The sequence below is a fragment of the Odocoileus virginianus genome, chromosome 30, assembly GCF_023699985.2.
Source record: "Odocoileus virginianus isolate 20LAN1187 ecotype Illinois chromosome 30, Ovbor_1.2, whole genome shotgun sequence".
Classification (NCBI taxonomy): Eukaryota; Metazoa; Chordata; class Mammalia; order Artiodactyla; family Cervidae; genus Odocoileus; species Odocoileus virginianus.
The window spans coordinates 4,909,820-4,930,645 of NC_069703.1; the positions used below are offsets into that span (position 1 = coordinate 4,909,820).

A 20,826-nucleotide genomic window follows, 5' to 3' on the forward strand; every position below is an offset into this window, starting at 1 on the left:
TCCTGCTGCTGCTGCTAAGTCGCTCAGTCGTGTCCGACTCTGGGCGACCCCATAGACGGCAGTCCACCAGGCTCCCCCATCCCTGGGATTCTCCAGGCAAGAGTACTGGAGTGGGGCGCCAGTTCCTTCTCCAGTACACACTCCTACTCACCATAAAATCATAGGGACTCAGAGGTTAAGAAACTTGGCTTAAGGTCTCAGAAATGAGACAAGAATTTAGACTGCCACTTGTCTCTCTGCAGACCACTATTCTCTGTAATACAGCTTATTATCTAAGTTATCTGACTATTTAAGTTAAGAAGCTTACATAATATAATTTGTACTTTCAAAATGAAATTTACTGGAAAGCAGGTACAATTGTAATGGTTCTTAACCAAGATGTTGTGTTCTACAAATCATCTTGTAGAAGAATAATGAAACAGGAAGGTATTTAGAGTACATTAAGAAGAAAAAAGCAGATTACAAAATAATATGTGAAGTATGTTTCCAATGTTGTGAAAAGTAACTTTTTTTTTGGCCTGGGCATTTTATTAGCTGGACTGCCATTTGATGGGAGTACAAATGACAGAAGGCTTTATTTTTCCCCACCCACCTCCTTGAATCATGTCTTTATTTCCTAACTCTTGATAGTATCTTAGATAAATCCTTTAGCTTTCTGTACACTTATTTTTTTTTTAACTCAGTCCAACTCAACACCTTGATTGAAAATCTCAGTCTAAACTTCTTCCCTCCCTACTCTTGGATATTCCCTGATACACACAGCATTTAGTACAATAAAAGCAACATTTCAATCTGTTGGGGAAGAAATTATTCAATAAATAATAGCAGAACAATTGTTTGACTATATAAGCCAAAGGGGGGCTGTATTAAACACAGAATCAGTAAGGAACTATAAACGAGCACTGCCACGACTGGGGAGAGGAGGACTGGCTGGGAACCACTAACAGGCCCTCCCCGCTCCTCCACCTGCCTCCTCTGTCGTCTTCCCATCCCACAGCTGGTGGTGAGCGCAGCTGGAGGGAGAAGGCAAGAGTCCTATTCACTGGGGTCATTGTGATCCCTCCTGATTAAGGCTATCTTGCCTGCTCCCATGTTCGCTCTCTGAGAAGAGCAGATGGGAAGGCTCCTTAGATACCCCAAAGGAACATCACATTGCACAGTTTGCTGACCTATGAGGAGCAGTGGCATTCCCTCCCTGCTGTGGGCAGTTACATGGAACGGAGTCCCGGGAATGATCAGGCTCACTTATATTTCACATTGTCCAGCTGACCCGGGAGAAACTCGCGCTTACTTGCCATGCCAAAGGCTGGAGGTGCTATTCACTCTTAATCCCAGCCAGCCTTCTGCTTTCAGAAATCTGACACTAGAGGCAAGAACTGGTCTTTGATTAGCATGACCCCTTAAACACCAGAGAACTCAGGTTTCATAAAGCCACTGAGATTTGGGGCATGTCTTTTATAACAGCTAACATTTTCTTAGCACACAGTGGGTATGATTCCAGAAATTATTAAAGAAAATCAGTTTTATTACCATACAGTAATGTTCACATATTCAATAATTTAGAAAATTAAATATCAACCAAAACAATGTTTTTTTAAGGCAGATAAAATTATTTGTCCTATATAAGCTATTTTCATTAAAATACCTTTTAAAATGGACAACAATTTAGTGATATAAAGTAGCATATCTTTAATCAATTTCCAAAGATAAATTCTCTTTGGAGAGACGTTTTGGTAATTTTGATAATTTGATAATTACTCAAAAATTCTGTATGGTTCCAACATAGAAATGTACAAATACATAAGTATTTTAAAAACACTGCCTACCAGTTCAGGTCATTTAAGAAATAATATTCTTTGGGCTATTATGCACATTTTAATATGTATATTTCTACAATACTTACAATAATGTAAACGCTTTTTCCCGTTCCTGTTGGTCCTACAAATATTGAAGGCTTTTGATGGGTGGTCAACAATTCCATTAGCGCAGAGTATCGAATTGTGTCCAGAGTTGGCACAATGATTTCATTAAACATCACATCCTTAGGAATTGGAGGGGCTTCGGCTAACTTCTTTACCCATGGTTCCCATTTTCCTATTCCCTGTTTACAACAAATAACCAAATAGTGAATGTCATGTTGTAAAATACGTTCAGAAGCTCTGTACTTCTGCATCACTGCAGAAAAGATGAAAGATCAAGACCAACAATCCTTGATATGTATACATTTGTCTTTATCCTTTACTCTTCACTCTAATTTTTTAAATTTTGTGTTAAATTAAGGAGAAATTGGGCTTTTGTATGGATAAAAATGAAATGGCAATGATGTAATAATTTGATGTCCTGGAACCACTGATTATATCAACCCAAAGATCAGTTACTTTTGCCAAATATTAGATTCTTTAATAGCATTGAGGAAACTGATCTAATCAATGTGTTAAAGAGTAAAGAATTTTATTCAGTAAATGCTAACCAATATAGAATATTCTTCTACACAGACCATCAGCTGCATTTGTTTGATTTTTATAATGATACTTGCAACATCAGCTTATTATTTCAAGCAAGGTTTCTTTCTCTTTTAAAAAAATTTTATTTGAGTATAGTATAGATGATTTACACTGTCGTGTATCTGTTGTACTGCAAAGTGAATCAGTTATACATACATATATATATATATCTCCACTCTTTTTTAGATTCTTTTCCCATACCCATCATTAGAGTACTGAGTAAACTTCCCGGTCCTTATTAGTTATCTATTTTATTTATAGTAGTATGTCTCTTTTTTTAATTGTAGTAAAGAAAAAAACACCTAAAATTTACCTTCAACCGTTTTTAAGTGTATGGCTCAATATTATTAGCTAAATTCATGTTGATGTGTAAGAGATATCCAGAACAGACAAGATTTCTTAATATGAGATGATTATTATTATGAAGTAACATTACACTGTATCTTTGCATCCTATCAGCTTTGTGAACTAAAGTTTTCATTTGCTAAGGCAGTGTCTATAATAAAAATTTCAAAAACATGTTAGCTCTCCTTAGAAAAACACCACCACCCTCTCCATCCTTACAAAATCCAGTTTAAGCTCGTGGTCATTCAAAGTATATTAAAATTCAGACCCATCTTCCTGCACATCTTCAAGTGTCCCACAGCCCAGCCTCACTGATGCGCCTACTGTTTCCAAAACTGTCCCAGTCCCTGGACCTTGACATACGGCACTGTTCTGTCCTAGTGTATACATGACATCCTCCTGAACAGTTCGGGAGCTCACACAGGACAGTACTGTCCTTTATTCATTTCGGCATCATTTGGAAGTGTTGAGCACAGAGCAGAAAATGTGAGGAGGCTAAATCTGCATAACTCTGAAAACAGCATTTCAAAGAAATTACTCGAACTTTCTAAAACTGATGAAGAAACAATGCTCTTTTGATATTCTTGATAATATTTCTAACATGAATCTTTTGCCACCTTATGGGGAAGGGAAAATTAAGAATCAGAAAACCTGGAACAGATAGTCATTTAGAGACTGTGCAATCCTGGGAAAACCACAAAATATCTCTGAGCCTCAATTCCCTCAATGGTAAAATCTGGAAAATAATCCTATCTTCCCCATTTCACTGAGATGCTGGGAAATAAAATAAAAGTGATTGTGGGAAAACTTAATAAGCTGCAAAGTGCTCTGAAAATTTAGAATATCATAAAATTAGCAAAGATAAAAAGGTATCCTGCAGTTGGCAGGGTGAAGACTCTCTTCTGAGGTGAGTTCAGCAATATGATTCTCAAGAATCATAAAAAATTTTAAATTGATACACTAATTCCCGTTTGATGAACCTATCTTAAAGAAACAATCAGATATGTACACAATGACTTGCATACAAGACTACTCATCAAAGCTCTAAAAGTAAAACAACAAAAACCCTTCAGTGTTCAAGATTAGGGAACTGAATCCATCACGGTCCACTGAAATGGTAGAATATCGCAAGTTTTAGAAAAATACGCTTTATTAAAGAAGCATCAGTGAGATAGAGAGCTGTTCTCTTTATTAAGGGAAGAAAGTGGATATGAAACTGCCCAGTGAGGATACAGAGTGACCCCAATTTCACTAAAATCTGCATATATTCAAATAATGCATGCATGCTAAGTCACTTCAGTCATGTCTGACTCTTTGCAACCCTATGAACTGTAACCCAGCAGGTTCCTCTGTCCATGAATTTCTCCAGGAAAGAATACTGGAGTGGCCTACTGTGCCTTCCAATAGGGGATCTTCCCAACCCAGGAGGGACAGAATTTGCACTGGCAGCTGGGTCCTTTACCACTAGTGCCACCTGGGAAGCCCATATTTAAATAACACGTATGCCTAAACTTTGCCCTCAATTACTGTATTTACGGGAGCTGTTACACAAAAACAAACAAGTGAACAGACCCCACCCAGGGTATAATGTCCATTCTGTTTGGGAAGTGCTGAATTCCTAACAGCCCATCTGCGGTCCTGCAGGAACTCAGCCCGTGATGTGCTAACCTGCGCCATGAACCTCCCAGAGGGGTGTCCTAATTAGGATGTCCTAATGTGTGATTTTATGTAATGGTACAACTGGCCCAATCAGCACTTTTATTTATCCCATTTTATCAATGAGAAAAACAAGATTTAGGGAGATTTAAAAACCCGTCCAAGGCTATGCAGAAAGAAAGCAGACCCAGGTGTGGCTGCCTTCACACCCAGCACACCGTCTCCTACCCCACGCTGTCTCTAGGCAGACAGTGGTGACGAGGTGGCCACAGAGCCATTCTGCGCCATGTGTCTCCCAGGGAAAGCCTGCCTGGTTGACAGGTGTAGATCTTACCTCAGTGATAAACTGATAATCATAAATTGTTCCTTTTTCAGGGAATGGAACAGTTAGTTGTTTTGAAGACGTTTGTTCAGTCCCACTCAGTAATTTATATCTATCTCGAGTTGTATCTGAAATTGGGCCTTCTATCAGTTCTCGAAGAATCTTACTGAATTTCAACCGATCATCATCTTTACAAGAAGCACCGACAGACCAGATCAAAGAAAACAGAAAAATGCCCTGATTTGGAGAGATGAGAAGATAGAATGCATTAAAGAATAACTTTAGTCCATCCTTGAAGCTTAAATCAGATAAGCCATATTAATATCTTTGAATGGAAATGAATAAACTGATATATGGTAGTAGGTTATCTCGGGATTTTGTAATAATTAGTTTTTTCTATTAAGTTACATGTCATAAAATCTTACTATCAGAGAAGACAATATAATGCAAAGCATAAATTCTAGGCATAGTAAAAACTTAGAATGATTAGTCTGGTAAATCAGGTGCTAATTCAGGTATACAGCTGAACCTTGATATTAAAAAGAATATTGAGATAACTTTTTATTAAAGTAAAAAAGCATATTTTAATAAAGAATAATCAACTCACAATATATGTTTATTAAATTTTGATACAATGTTTTGTAAAGTAAAACAAATTCATATACTTTTATTTACCTGTTGTAATAATTACCCGAGCATTGACTGTATCATTAGAACCACTGTCTTGCAAGCTTTCTTATCAGACTCAGGCAGAGGGAACAGAAAAAGACACTGCTCAAATCAGAAGGTCTGTTTGCTTGTTTTAAAATCAAATCTCCTTTTCCAAGCCAAAGCTAAAACAGTTCTGACTATACTCATAAAAGTTGTGAACTCTAGCTTGATACTATTCATCTACTCCTAGATTATTCAGACTGTCTCTTTTTGAAAATTATTTTAAATGAAATTTAAAATGCATTTCATAAAAAAATAAGCAGAAAAGTAACACTGACTACATTAGAAGTGCTACCATTAGCAATATGTAATTTTTTATTAAAGAAGATTCAAGGTCTGTTGATAATTTTATTCCTATATTTAGAACATTTATAGATTAGGTATCTTCTTGCTGTCTTCATTCTAAATATTTATATACACACATATATTTTAAATATTTATATCTCATGAACAAGGAGAAAAATCAGGGAAGAAAAAACAATAAGTTATAATTTGGAGGTTGAAGGCGGAAGTGCCTCTTGTTGTCAATGGTGACTGACATTCTGGGGACCGAGCATCGTTGCTGTGTGTGGCTCAGTTGCTCAGTCGTGTCCAACTCTCTGTGACCCCGCGGACTGCAACCTGCCAGGCTCCTCTGTCCATGGGCATTCTCCAGGCAGGAATACTGGAGCGGGTTGCCAGTCCCTCCTCCAAGGAATCTTCCTGACCCAGGGATCGAATCCAGGTCTCTCGCACCGCAGGCAGATTCTTTACCAACAGAGCTGCTATCATCTTTGAAACTGGGCCAAATGATTCAAGATATCAGTAGCAGATTTTTGGGGGTCACTGGGCTCCACCCAAACTTCATGGTTCAATACAACACCAGGCAAGGAGTTTTCCTATCAGCACCTGGTATTTGGGACCTGATTCTTTCTCACTGTTCAGCTTCCACATATTATCTAGCCTCCAGTTCCAGGAAAAATGAGGTTAATTAATTAGGAAAATTTACTGGGGAAAGCAATAAATCCTTTTCTATTCCAAGATTCAAAGACTTACCTCATGTAAAGAGTACATGGACTTACCTCAAGTAAAGAGTAAGTTTCTCGATCATTTCTCTCTCTTACTTTGACGTCATCAGCAAAGTCACTCATAAAACAGTCTATCAGATTCATTAGGGATCGGACTAAGTTTGTATCTGAAGTTGGAGATAATTCCTGAAAAAATCAGAGACAAAAAGTCTATGAAGCAGTTTAAATGAGGCACTAATTGAAACAGTATCAACTAATTTTTACTGAACTCATTTAGTTATAACAGCCATAACATCTACGGAAAGGTGTTAATGTTGCAATTCTAGTTTTATAAGAGGGAAACTGTTTTTAAAAACAATAGTTTATCAGAAATGAGAGATCACCTTTTAGAATATTTTCACCTACATGTGATTAGATGGGACTTCAAGTTTGTTTTTTTAAGGGAAAAGATGATCATCCGTACATTTTCTCAAACCATAAGATGCTTTGTTTAAAATACTTTTTTGGAGGACTATATTAATTAAAAATTTTAAACTTTAATAAGAGTTTTTAATCAAACTAATTAATAAATTATTTTAATATCTGGTAGTTGACAATAAAGTAGACATTAAAATGTATATATATGGCTAATTTGGATTTTCTGTTTAGTTTTTAAATCTTAAAACTTTCAATCCTCTTACCTTTGCATGCTTTCTAATAAATTCAACAGAAACAGGAACCATCCTGTCAAATAAGCCTATTATAAACTCCTTCTGAATAACAGTGATTGTAGCAGGCAAAAGATTTATCCAAGACAACATCAGCGGTCTCCAGCCCAGCATATGAGGCTCCATGTATATCATCCCACATCTGGAAACCTGGAAAAACAATCATTGTTTACCACCAAGGTACTGCTTATAAAAGAAGGATGACTCGGTACATCTACTTCTTACATTTTTCAGAAAACTCGTGAGGGGAGAAAAAGCATACTTTTATATAATTTCCTCATCTAAATTTTCATGTATGGCTTTACCAAATGGTCCCAGACAAAGCAGGAAATATCCCTGACTCATCATTGTCAAGGTATGTCAACAGACACGTCCGCCCTTGGAGAATCACAGATGGCTGTTAAAATGAATTCCATAAATACTTTTTTTCATCTAGAGTCAAAACTACTAAGCAATAAGCACATTTATAACATTTCAAATTTATTAGCAGATGTGAAAATTGAGAACTTACAGTGGCAGGAGAAGCAACTTCTAAATCCATTGGCTCAAAAATAAGATTCATTTGTGGTGACATTTGGATAATCTCCCCGCTCATCAGACATAGCTTTTTGTTGTCATCCAGCACAGTGTTCATATTCTCAATCCATACGGCATCTACTGGCCCATCAAAAATTAACCATTTCCTATCTGGTGTCTGGTTCATTCAGATGGTGAATAAAGGGCAAAAATGGTTATGGAAGGAAACAGTTCATTCATGTTATTTTACAATTTTAAAATGTATCTCCTAAAACTAATTTCACCATCAAAATGTAAAGGCACCTTTGGAATAGAGTGCATATGTGTGTGAATATACATATTCACTAAAGAAGGCTATATGTGCCATGGACAAGACAAATTTTTAACATCTTAAGATTTTATCTTTTCCAATGTCTCTGAAATCATATACAACATATTTTAGAAAAGTAAAAAAAGAATGCAACTGCCAGGGAAAACAATTTTCATTCAGACTGTCTGACTCTATAGACATTCTATTTAGTATTTATACAGATCAATTACTCTTGTGTGTTAAGTCAAATTTTCTGTTCCCTCCTCTGAATGAATTCACCCACATACACATCCTTCTTGGGCTGAGCTGTCTTGTTGTCATATACGATCTGGCATTAATATCGATATAATGTTCACAGTCCCACAAAGGGAAAAACTGATTCTCTTTTCCAGACCCTTATGAAGAAGCCATCCCGTGGACACAAATGATGCTCCGGGTCCACCTGCAGCAAATGCACACGTGAGCTGCAGGAGTGGGGATCTGAATCCACCTTAAAAACTTCTCCATCCTATGATCTAAAGCATTAATTCAGGAGACAGTGGGTCTGTCTGGACTCAGGTCGCCCACTCCACCCTCAGAAGCTAGCTCTGGCCGTGCTCGGGAAGCATGGAAGAGTGTGCTGTCTTGGAGAGGAAACCTTCAGATCAACGTTCCTCCTGCGGTTGGGTTCCCACGCCTGTCAGGCTCCACTCTGAGAAATGCCCCCCTGACGGTGAGCAGGTGGGCCCTGCAACAACTGAGACCTCACTTTTCATCTGGCTTTACTATTTCCCAGCTGTGTGACTTGGGGACAGCTACTTAACCTTCCTGAGACTAATACTTATGGGATGTAGCTTCCTGGAATATATAACACATACTATGTAGCTAAGTAGAAAATGAGAGGTATCTCATGATTATTTCTGTGTACATGATGCAATAGCACACATTATCTAGAGACGTCACACATTAATCTGGGCCAGAGCACATTTACTGTGACAAGAAAGGATCTGAGAAGCTTCGTCAGTGGTCCCAGGCCCCACCTGTGTCTGCTGACACGGCACAAGATCTCTGGCCAAGAGAGCCGACCCTCGTGTTATTCATGGCTCAAGGTCCTTCAGGAAAATAAAAGTACAGCTGTGATTTAATGTTTTCTGTCATTACACTGACTCATGCCTGTCTTGTCCTTAAATGAGTAAAGAGCGCCAAATTTAGGATGTATGGTAGTCAGAATAAAGGATTTTTAAGATTTATATATTCTTATGTAAAGAATATATAAGATTTAACAAAACAATTAAATGTCTCTAGCCGAGGCCCCTTTTCCTGTAAGACTAGCCTTAACAAGCTGTCTCTATCTGATCATTGCCCATGGAGAGACTGCTAACATAGCAACCAAGTTAACATGTACCGGTCAGTGGGCTTTCTTAGAGTGGGCAGCAGCCCCTCCGCAGGACACGCCAGGAAGGGGTAAGCTCCCACCCCCCTTCCCCGAGGTCAGCAGCTGGCACACCCCTCACTGTTTCTTCCCGCAGCCAGCTCGTGCTCTCCCAGCACACTAGAGGGAGGCTCTGGGATCGGTCTGCAATTCCCTCTTTCAGCACTGGAGTCTACCTGACAAGTAGGAGGTGGGACGGTGACAGCCAGCTGAGCAGCAGGGCAGAGAATGTTACTGATGGATCAAAAGGATCCTGTCATTCAGACGCTCTCCTTGCTGGGTCACCGAGCCTGGAAAATGAGCACCAGAAATGCTGTCCTCAGCCTCCTTTCCCCGTGCCCTTTCTTCTGTGCTTACTGAGGAGGATACGCCTGCCCCACGGTCTCTGGCCGTCTTTGTAGAGACTCACAGGTGCTCTTCATAGAAACTCTGCCAGACTATTCAGTAATGCACTTTAAATATGTACCTTGAACTATAAATACAAAAGTCTACTTGAAACTGAAAAAATCAGAACTCTCATAGCCTTTCCAAGTAGACATGCAAAGTGTTAGCACTTACGGATGAAGCAGCAAACGCTCTGAAACTGACAGCAAGGATCCCGTCAGACCACTCGTGGGACACTAAATCAAACTGTCCATACAGCTGACCCATGGTGACGGACTTAGGATTCAAAACCGCAATCTGAACCTTGTTTTCTTCCATTAACCCCTTAATAGAAAACAATTATTTATTTAAAGAATACTGTATTCATGGAAAACATGATTGTGTATGTAGATAATCCTAAAGACTCTAAAAGAAACTATCAGAGGTAAAGAGTTCGTTTAACAAGGTTCCAGAGTACAAGGTCATCTTAACATTGATTGCATTTCCTAAATAATGTCAATTAAAAACTTAACAATAAAGTTTCTAGGTACCATTTACAATAGGATTTAAAAACTCATAAGATACTTAGGAATACATTAGTAAACTCCAGTACTCTTGCCTGAAAAATCCCACGGATGGAGAAGCCTGGTAGGCTGCGGTCCATGGGGTCGCTAAGAGTCGGACATGACTGAGCGACTTCACTTTCACTTTTCACTTTCATGCACTGGAGAAGGAAATGGCAACCCACTCCAGGACAGGGGAGCCTGGTGGGCTGCCGTCTATGGGGTTGCCCAGAGTTGGACATGACTGACATGACTTAGCAGCAGCAGTAAATGTTGGTCGAGATCTATAAACAGTAGGCATTATATGCTTTACAGGTTAGATAATCTTTTCCACTTTTCCTTACAAACCTTAAAAATGTTAACACCATTCTAAACTCACTGGCATTACAAAAACAGTTCTGGGGCTGAATTTGCTCCATGGGCTGAACTTGGATGATTCTTGCTACAAAACATTCTTTCAATGAAAATTAAATAATTAAAATATATGGAAATATGTACCATTTTCACATTGTGAAAAAGTTCATATTGGTAACTTGACAGTTTCCACTAAAACCTTGCAAACTGTTATATGGAATTAATAAGAGATATTAATATACCTAGGGCATAAGCTTTTTTATGTTTCTAACTAATAGTTTTTTTAGAAGAGCTTTAGGTTTACAGAAAAATTGAACAGAAAGTACTGTATATATATATTCACATATATTCCCTCCACCTCCCACCCCACATACAGTTTCACTTATTATTAAAGCCTGACATTGGTGTGGTACATTATTATGAGTGATGAACTGCTATGGATAATTGTCATTGACTAAATCCCATGTCTTACTAAGGTTTACTCTTTATTATGGACAGTTCTATGGATTTTGACAAATACATTATACCATGTATCCACCATTACAACATATATAGAATAGCTTCACTGTGCTCTACTTATTCACAATCATTTTTTTTTCCAGTTAAGTTCAGTTCAGTCGATCAGTCGTGTCCAATTCTTTGTGACCTCATGGACTACAGCATGCCAGGCCTCCCTGTCCATCACCAACTCCCAAAGTTTACCCAAACTCATGTCCATAGTCAGTGAAGCCATCCAGCCATCTCATCCTCTGTTGTCCCCTTCTCCTCCTGCCCCCAATCCCTCCCAGGATCAGGGCCTTTTCCAATGAGTCAACTCTTCGCATGAGGTGGCCAAAGTATTGGAGTTTCAGCTTCAGCATCAGTCCTTCCAATGAACACCCAGGACTGATTTCTTTTAGGATGGACTGGTTGGATCTCCTTGCAGTCCAAGTGACTCTCAAGAGTCTTCACCAACACCATAGTTCAAAACCATCAATTCTTCAGCTTTCAGCTATCTTTATAGTCCAACTCTCACATCCATACATGCCTACTGGAAAAACCATACCTTTGACTAGATGGACCTTTGTTGACACAGTAATGTCTCTGCTTTTTAATATGCTGTCTAGGATGGTCATAGTTTTTCTTTCAAGGAGCAAGTGTCTTTTAATTTCATGGCTGCAATCACCATCTGCAGTGATTTGGAAGCCCAAAAAAGTAAAGTCTGTCACTGTTTCCCCATCTATTTACCATGAAGTGATGGGACTGGATGCCATAATCTTAATTTTCTGAATGTTGAGTTTTAAGTCAACTGTTTCACTCTCCTCTTTTACTTTCATCAAGAGGCTCTTTAGTTCTTCTTCACTTTCGGCCATAAGGGTGGTGTCATCTGCATATCTGAGGTTATTGATATTTCTTCCAGCAACCTTGATTCCAGCTTGTGCTTCATCCAGCCCAGCATTTTGCATGATGTAATCTGCACAGAAGTTAAATGAGCAGGGTGACAATATACAGCCTTGATTTACTACTTTCCCAATTTGGAACCTGTTTGTTGTTCCATGTCCAGTTCCAACTGTTGCTTCTTGACCTGCATACAGATTTCTCAGAAGGCAGGTCAGGTGGTCTGGTATTCCCATCTCTTTAAGAATTTTCCAGTTTGTTGTGATCCACATAGTCAAAGGCTTTGGCATAGTCGATAAAGCAGAAGTAGATATTTTTCTGGAACTCTTGCTCTCTCAGTGATGCAACGGATGTTGGCAATTTGATCTCTGGTTCCTCTGCCTTTTCCAGATTCACCTTGAATATCTGGAAGTTCACAGTTCATGTACTGCTGAAGCTTGGCTTGGGGAATTTTGGGCATTACTTTGCTAGAGTGTGAGATGAGTAAAATTGTGCAATAATTTGAACATTCTTTAGCATTACCTTTCTTTGGGATTAGAATGAAAACTGACTTTTTCCAGTCCTGTGGCCACTGCCGAGTTTTCCAAATTTGCTGGCATATTGACTGCAGCACTTTCATAGCATCATCTTTTAGGACTTGAAATAACTCAACTGGAATTCCATCACCTCCACTAGCTTTGTTCCTAGTGATGCTTCCTAATGCCCTCTCAACTTCACATTCCAGGATGTCTGGCTCTCTGTGAGTGATCACACCACCGTGGTTATCTGGGTCATGAAGATCTTTTTTGTATAGTTTTTCTGTGTATTCTTGCCACCTCTTCTTAATATCTTATGCTTCTGTTAGGTCCATATCATTTTTGTCCTTTATAGTGGCCATGTTTGCATGAAATGTTCCCTTGGTATCTCTAATTTTCTTCAAGATATCTCTAGTCTTTCCCATTTTATTGTTTTCCTCTATTTCTTTGCATTGATATTTGAGAAAGGCTTTCTTATCTCTCCTTGCTATTCTTTGGAACTCTGCATTCAGGTGGGTATATCTTTCCTTTTCTCCTTTGCCTTTAGCTTCTCTTCTTTTCTCAGCTATCTGTAAGGCCTCCTCAGACAACCATTTTGCCATTTTCCATTTCTTTTTCTTGGGGATGGTCTTGATCACCACCTCCTGTACAATGTCACAAACCTACACCCATAGTTCTTCACGCACTCTGTCTATCAGATCTAATCCCTTGAATCTATCTGTCACTTCCACTGTATAATCGTAGGGGATTTAATTTAGGCCATACCTGAATATAACAACATACTAAGTTCAACTCTCCCACGCTGCTTTCTGCCCACCACCACTGGAGCTTGAGGCATGAAACACCAAACTGAAGAAAAGATACAGGAATAATAATACAAAGCAGTAAAATAAACTCAAGGCCATTGCTTTCTTCTTTGTTCCCAGGAAGGGAACAACAATATGTCATCCTTAACTCAGAAGCATGGGAAAGCTCTATTAGAATATGTCAGTCAGGACAAAGTTGCTGCCATCAAAGAAAGATATTTGCCCCAAATGCAGCAGAGATAGTGTGAAGCTGCAGGTTGTAGGAAGTGACTATGAAGCCTCATTTACCTTACCACAATATCACTCTTAGAACTTCCTGGTAATGAATCACTTTGAGGCTTTGTATTGTACCAGAATACATGGTCATCACCTTCACCTTTTTTTCTTTTTTCAAGTTTTGTTTTTACTTTTTTTTCCCCATTTTTATTAGTTGGAGGCTAATTACTTTACAATATTGTAGTGCTTTTTGTCATACATTGACATGAATCAGCCATGGATTTACATGTATTCACCATCCCAATACCCCCTCCCACCTCCTTCTCCACCCGATCCCTCTGGGTCTTCCCAGTGCACCAGCCCTGAGCACTTGTCTCATGCATCCAACCTGGGCTGGTGATCTGTTTCACAATTGATAATATACATGTTTCGATGCTGTTCTCTTGAAACATCCCACCCTCGCCTTCTCCCACAGAATCCAAAAGTCTGTTCTGTCCATCTGTGTCTCTTTTTCTGTTTTGCATATAGGGTTATCGTTACCATCTTTCTAAATTCCATATATATGTGTTAGTATACTGTATTGGTCTTTATCTTTCTGGCTTACTTCACTCTGTATAATGGGCTCCAGTTTCATCCATCTCATTAGAACTGATTCAAATGAATTCTTTTTAATGGCTGAGTAATATTCCATGGTGTATATGTACCACAGCTTCCTTATCCATTCGTCTGCTGATGGGCATCTAGGTTGCTTCCATGTTCTGGCTATTATAAACAGTGCTGCGATGAACATTGGGGTGCACATGTCTCTTTCAGATCTGGTTTCCTCGGTGTGTATGCCCATAAGTGGTATTGCTGGGTCATATGGCAGTTCTATTTCCAGTTTTTTAAGAAATCTCCACACTGTTCTCCATAGCGGCTGTACTAGTTTGCATTCCCACCAACAGTGTAAGAGGGTTCCCTCTTCTCCACACCCTCTCCAGCACTTATTGCTTGTAGACTTTTGGATAGCAGCCATCCTGACCGGCATGTAATGGTACCTCATTGTGGTTTTCATTTGCCATTTCTCTGATAATGAGTGATGCTGAGCATCTTTTCATGTGTTTGTTAGCCATCTGTATGTCTTCTTTGGAGAAATGTCTGTTTAGTTCTTTGGCCCATTTTTTGATTGGGTCATTTATTTTTCTGGAATTCAACTGCAGGAGTTGCTTGTATATTTTTGAGATTAATCCTTTGTCTGTTGCTTCGTTTGCTATTATTTTCTCCCAATCTGAGGGCTGTCTTTTCACCTTGCTTATAGTTTCCTTTGTTGTGCAAAAGCTTTTAAGTTTCATTAGGTCCCATTTGTTTATTTTTGGTTTTATTTCCAATATTCTGGGAGGTGGGTCATAGAGAATCCTGCTGTGATTTATGTCGGTGAGTGTTTAGCCTATGTTCTCCTCTAGGAGTTTTATAGTTTCTGGACTTACATTTAGATCTTTAATCCATTTTGAGTTTATTTTTGTGTATGGTGTTAGAAAGTGTTCTAGTTTCATTCTTTTACAAGTGGTTGACCAGTTTTCCCAGCACCACTTGTTAAACAGGTTGTCTTTTTTCCATTGTATATTCTTGCCTCCTTTGTCGAAGATAAGGCCTTCACCTTTTAAAATCTTTTAGTGGCACCACATTTGACTTTTAGAGATTTTTTTTATAGCAAAATAATTAGTTCCTATAATAATAAAGCAACAAAGGAGGAAGCATGCAAACAAAAACTCAGCAAAAGAAGGCAAGACGGATAAAGGGAAAGGAAGGGAGGTGAAGAAAGGACAGCACATGGAAGGATAAAAGCATAAAGGCACAGATGACAGAAATAAGCACACATCAGTTTGATGATAAATACAAATGAATCTAAATTCCCCAAAGAGAAGATAAAGGCCATCAAACAGAGAAAATAAAAGTCAAACTATTTACTCTCCATAAAAAAGTAAATGACAGTGACAGTCAGAGTCACAATTACAAACGTGGGCAAATATGTATGCAAGGGAAAAGCGGGGCTTGCAATACTGAAATTAGACACAGGGGATCCATGGCAAATAACACAAGTACATAATATTATACTGACTGAAGGGGAAGGCTCCACAATGAAGGTATAATGATACAAATCCCATTTGGCTACAAACATTGAAATATATGTGGCAAAAACTATTTGAAATAAAAAGATAAGTAGACACAAATGCAGTATAAGTTGGAGAATTTAAAACAGCCTCACTGCTTTAGCCTATCAAAGTCAATCAAACTGAGTCAACTAGGACAGTAATTTTGAATAATATAATTATCATTATTTACTATGCTTATATACATATTATATAATGCATACACATACACACAACACACACTTCAATTCAATACCACTAACAGCACTAGAGGAAGTTTGCATTATGAATCTGAACACCAAGAAAATAAAATACACTCTCCTATGAAATTATAAAATACTCTATGAAAGTATAAGGTTTTTTCGCATTTTCAGACTTTTTTATACAGTGCACCTGTTACCTTTATAATTAAACTTAAGAAAAAAGAACCAAAGGCTTTGAGGCAAATCTGTGGCATATTCTTTATATGCTGAACTTCCTACTTGAATCATATTGCTTTTCTATTTTCTCTGTATTTTCATAATTTTAAGTTGCTGCATTAAAGTATCCTTTTAAGTGACCATACATTCTATCTTACACAAAGCTGATTATTGGTAAAGTAATGGATTAATACCACACTTACCTTTTCACATAGGTCATTTAATGCTCCAGCTAAGACACGATATGCACTGGTTTTTCCTCCAAATGGTTCTCCAACAATCATAAAGCCATGACGAACAATCATCATTTCATATATCTGAAGAATCTTCTCAGAAAAGAATCTGGTCATTTGCAAATTCATGGAATCACAGTTGTCTTTGATAGCTCCCAGCAAATCGTTGTAATCTGGTTTTGGTAATTTCACCCCAGGAAACAAATCTGAAGTAATTCCCTGATGACAGATGATTTGGATGTTTATATTAACATTATATAGCCATAAGCTCTCATATTATCTCTCTATATATGTTTGTATGTATATGTGTACATCTATACACATATGTATATGTTTATAAACTTGATAAAATTTCTCACACCCTCAAATTTAACACTGATGAAAATAGAGCCATTAAATAATAGCTCAGTATTTTTAAAAGCTTCATAGAGGTATGACTGACATACAATGAACTGCTTATATTTAAAGGGCCTAATTTGATAAGTGAAACCACCAACTCAATGAAGATAATCAACATATCAACCATCACCACAAGTTTCCTTATGATCTTTTGTAATCCTCCTCTTTCCTCTCCTTGACACGTACCTCCATCCCCAGACAATCAACACACACACTAATTTGCTTTCTGTTTCTCTTTTTATTTTCACTGCCTAGACTCTAGTGTGGATGAAATCACACATTATGTGTGCTACTTTTTAAAACCTGGCTTCTTTCACTTGGCACAAAGATCTGAAAGCTCAAACATGTCACTGCACGTATCGGTGGCTCACTGCATTCTCAAACATGTCACTGCACGTATCGGTGGCTCACTGCATTCTCAAACACGCCACTGCACGTATCGGTGGCTCACTGCATTCTCAAACACGTCACTGCACGTATCGGTGGCTCACTGCATTCTCAAACATGTCACTGCACGTATCGGTGGCTCACTGCATTCTCAAACACGTCACTGCACGTATCGGTGGCTCACTGCATTGAAGTAGTCCACCGTCCTGAGGTGCCAGATTCTAAACCCACTTTCCTGCTGGTGGACGTCTGCATGGTTTTTAGTTTGGGGAATAAATAAAGATGCCATAAACATGTACACAAGTCTTTGTATGGACAAAAGCTTTCATTCCTCTCAAGTGAATACTGAGGAGTGGAATACTTGGATAGTACACTCAGATGGTAAAGAATCTGCCTGCAATGCAGGAGACCTGGGTTCAATCCCCGGGTCAGGAAGATCCCCCAGAGAGGGGAATGGCAACCCACTCCAGGATTTTTGCCTGGAGAATTCCATGGGCGGAGGGGCCTGGTGGGCTACAGTCCATGGGGTCGCAGAGAGTCAGTCACTACTGAATGACTAACACAACAACGGCAAGTATGTGTCTAGCATTTGAAGAAACCGTCTGCTTTCCAAAATGGTCGTCTTATTTTAAATTCCCCTCAGCAGTGCATGAGAGTTTCAATATTTGGTATAATTAGTATTTTTAACAAGTGTGTAACAGTAGCTTGCTATGGCTTCAATTTGCATTTGCTAAAGAGTAACACTTTTGCGTTACTTTTGTGCCATATGTATATCTTCTTCAGTGAAATATTTGCTCAAATCTTCGGCTGTTGTTGATCTTCAGTCGCCAAGTCCCGTCCAAGTCTTCATGACCCCAAGGACTGCAGCACATCCGGCATCCCTGTCCTTCACCATCTCCCGGAGGCTGCTAAGTCTCAAATCTTTTGCCTATTTTAATTGGTTTGTTTTCTTCATGGTAAGTTTTGACCATTTGTTAAGCATTCTACTTACAAGTGCTTCATCATACCTCTAATAGGCAAATATTTTTTATAGCTCTAACTTGTCTTTCATCCTCCTACAGTGTATTTCAAAGAGCAAACTTTTTAATTCTGATGAGCCTATTTTATCAATTTATCGTTTCATGCATTGTACTTTTGGTGGTGTATTCAAGAAAGTTTTTCCTAACCCAAATTGACAGGGGATTTCTCCTATTTTTTCTTTCAGATGTTGTAGTTTTACATATTTTTCAGTTAAACAGTTAAAAGATGAACAGTATCTGATTTCAAAGCTTATTATAAAAACAGTATACTAGCATAAAAATAGACAAAATATAACAATGGAACAGAAGAGGGAGACCAGATATAGATCCAGACACATATGAAAACTCATTCTCAGGCAAAAACAATCCAGCAAAGATTTAAAAAAATAGTCTTTGAACAAAGTATGCCAGGGTAACTGGATTTATCAAAATAATGAACCTGAATGCATACCTCATATCATACATAAAAATTAGTTTAACAGTATTTTAATCAGTGTAGTGGGTAGTATGTTAATCCTTTTAGTGTTCCTCAAAAATTTATGTCAGAATGTCACCGTATCTGGAAATAAGATCTTTGCAGACGTAATTAGATCAGATGAGATCCTACTGGACCTTAACTCCAGTGACTGGTATCTATACAACAGAAAGGAGAGGAAGATGCTGACTCAGAGACACCTGGGAAACAAGGCCATTCTAGTGATGGGGACGGAAGCTGAAGCCGTCGGGAGCCACCAGTGACAAGCCAAGGAACACGAAGATCGTCAGCAGCCACCAGAAGCTAAGGACAAGCAAGGAAGGGTTCTTTCCTAAAGGATCGTGACCTGCTTTCAGACGTAACCAACAGCTTACTTCAGACTTTATCCTCCAGAACTGTGAGAAAATAAATTTCTGTTGTTTTAAGCCACCAAGTGTGTGGTGCTCTGTTATGGAAGCTTTAGAAAAATAATACAATCACATAATATAGGATTGGAAAGAATTATAATTCCACATATAGTTTATATGAAAATATAAAGCCACTTTCAAGGTCTAAGACACATTCCTTTATAAACCACTAAGGCTGTTTCACAAGCATTATAGCAACTTAGGGCTTCCCTGGAGGCTCAGCTGGTAAAGAATCTGCCTGCAGTGTGGGAGACTTGGGTTCGATTCCTGGGTTGGGAAGATTCCCCTGGAGAACGGAATGGCAATCCACTCCAGTATTCTGGCCTGGAAAATTCTTGTCTGGGGAATTCATGTCTGGCCTGGAGACCCCAGTCCTTGGGGTCGCAAAGAGTCAGACAGACTGAGCGACATTCATTTCACTTCACAGCAACCTATGTGAGAAATACAACTATTCTTTTCACGCTGAAGGTGAAAGTGAAAATTCAATATGAAAGCATGCCTTCGAGTTATACCTTAGAATTGACAAACTTTCAGTTTAACCACCCTTCAACTTAATTCTTTAAAATGCTGTTACAGAGAAACTAACTCCAGTTCAGAGCAGTAAGTTTCCTTTGGGCAAAGGAGACACAAAGATGATGCAGTAGGATGTAGCCTGGCTGAGCGGCTGCAATTCTCTTTCTGTCATATACTGGCCAAGACCAAAAGTAACTTATCAACTCTGCACTTCAGTCACACCATCTGTAAATGGAGATAATGACAGCTCCTGTCCTACTGGGGGCTTGTTAGTCGGCCAGTAGTGTCCGACTCATTGCAACCCTATGGACAGTATCTCGCCAGGTTCCTTGTCCAGGGGATTCTCCAGGCAAGAATACTGGAGTGGGTTCAGTTCAGTTCAGTTGCTCAGTCGTGTCTGACTCTTTGCAACCCCATGAACTGCAGCACACCAGGCCTCCCTGTCCATCACCAGCTCGCAGAGTCCACCCAAACCCATGTCCATTGAGTTGGTGATGCCATCCAACCATCTCATCCTCTGTCGTCCCCTTCTCTTCCTGCCCTCAATCTTTCCCAGCATCAGGGTCTTTTAAAATGAGTCAGCTCTTCGCATCAGGTGGCCAAAGTATTGGAGTTTCAGCTTCAGCATCAGTCCTTCCAATGAACACCCAGGACTGATCTCCTTTAGGATGGACTGGTTGGATCTCCTTGCAGTCCAAGGGACTCTCAAGCGTCTTCTCCAACACCACAATTCAAAAGCATCAATTCTTCGGAACTCAACTTTCTTTATAGTTCAACTCTCACATCCATACATGACTACTGGAAAAACCATAGCCTTGACTAGACGTACCCTTGTTGGCAAAGTAACGTCTCTGCTTTTTTTTGTCTCTGCTTTTTAATATGCTGTCTAGGTTGGTCATAACTTTCCTTCCAAGGAGTAAGCATCTTTTAATTTCATGGTTGAAATCACCATCTGCAGTGATTTTGGGAACCCAGGAAAATAGTCAGCCACTGTTTCCACTGTTTCCCCATCTATTTGCCATGAAGTGATGGGACCAGATGCCATGATCTTAGTTTTCTGAGTGTTGAGCTTTAAGCCAACTTTTTCACTCTCCTCTTTCACTTTCATCAAGAGGCTCTTTAGTTCCTCTTCACTTTCTGCCATAATGGTGGTGTCATCTGC

General features: G+C 39.0%; 1 protein-coding gene across 3 annotated transcripts in view; it reads right to left on the reverse strand.

Moving 5' to 3' along the window:
* The window catches only part of DNAH7 (dynein axonemal heavy chain 7), a 258,907-nt gene that overhangs the window by 113,109 nt on the left and 124,972 nt on the right, over positions 1-20,826 (reverse strand). For all 3 annotated transcript variants that reach the window (XM_070458472.1, XM_070458471.1, XM_070458473.1), the window contains 7 exons: positions 16,435-16,683; positions 10,048-10,197; positions 7,764-7,946; positions 7,226-7,402; positions 6,600-6,731; positions 4,840-5,064; positions 1,904-2,101 (listed from right to left, as the gene is read on the reverse strand). In XM_070458472.1, coding sequence (XP_070314573.1) covers positions 1,904-2,101; positions 4,840-5,064; positions 6,600-6,731; positions 7,226-7,402; positions 7,764-7,946; positions 10,048-10,197; positions 16,435-16,683 — 1,314 coding nt within the window. The remainder of the gene's footprint in view (positions 1-1,903; positions 2,102-4,839; positions 5,065-6,599; positions 6,732-7,225; positions 7,403-7,763; positions 7,947-10,047; positions 10,198-16,434; positions 16,684-20,826) is intronic.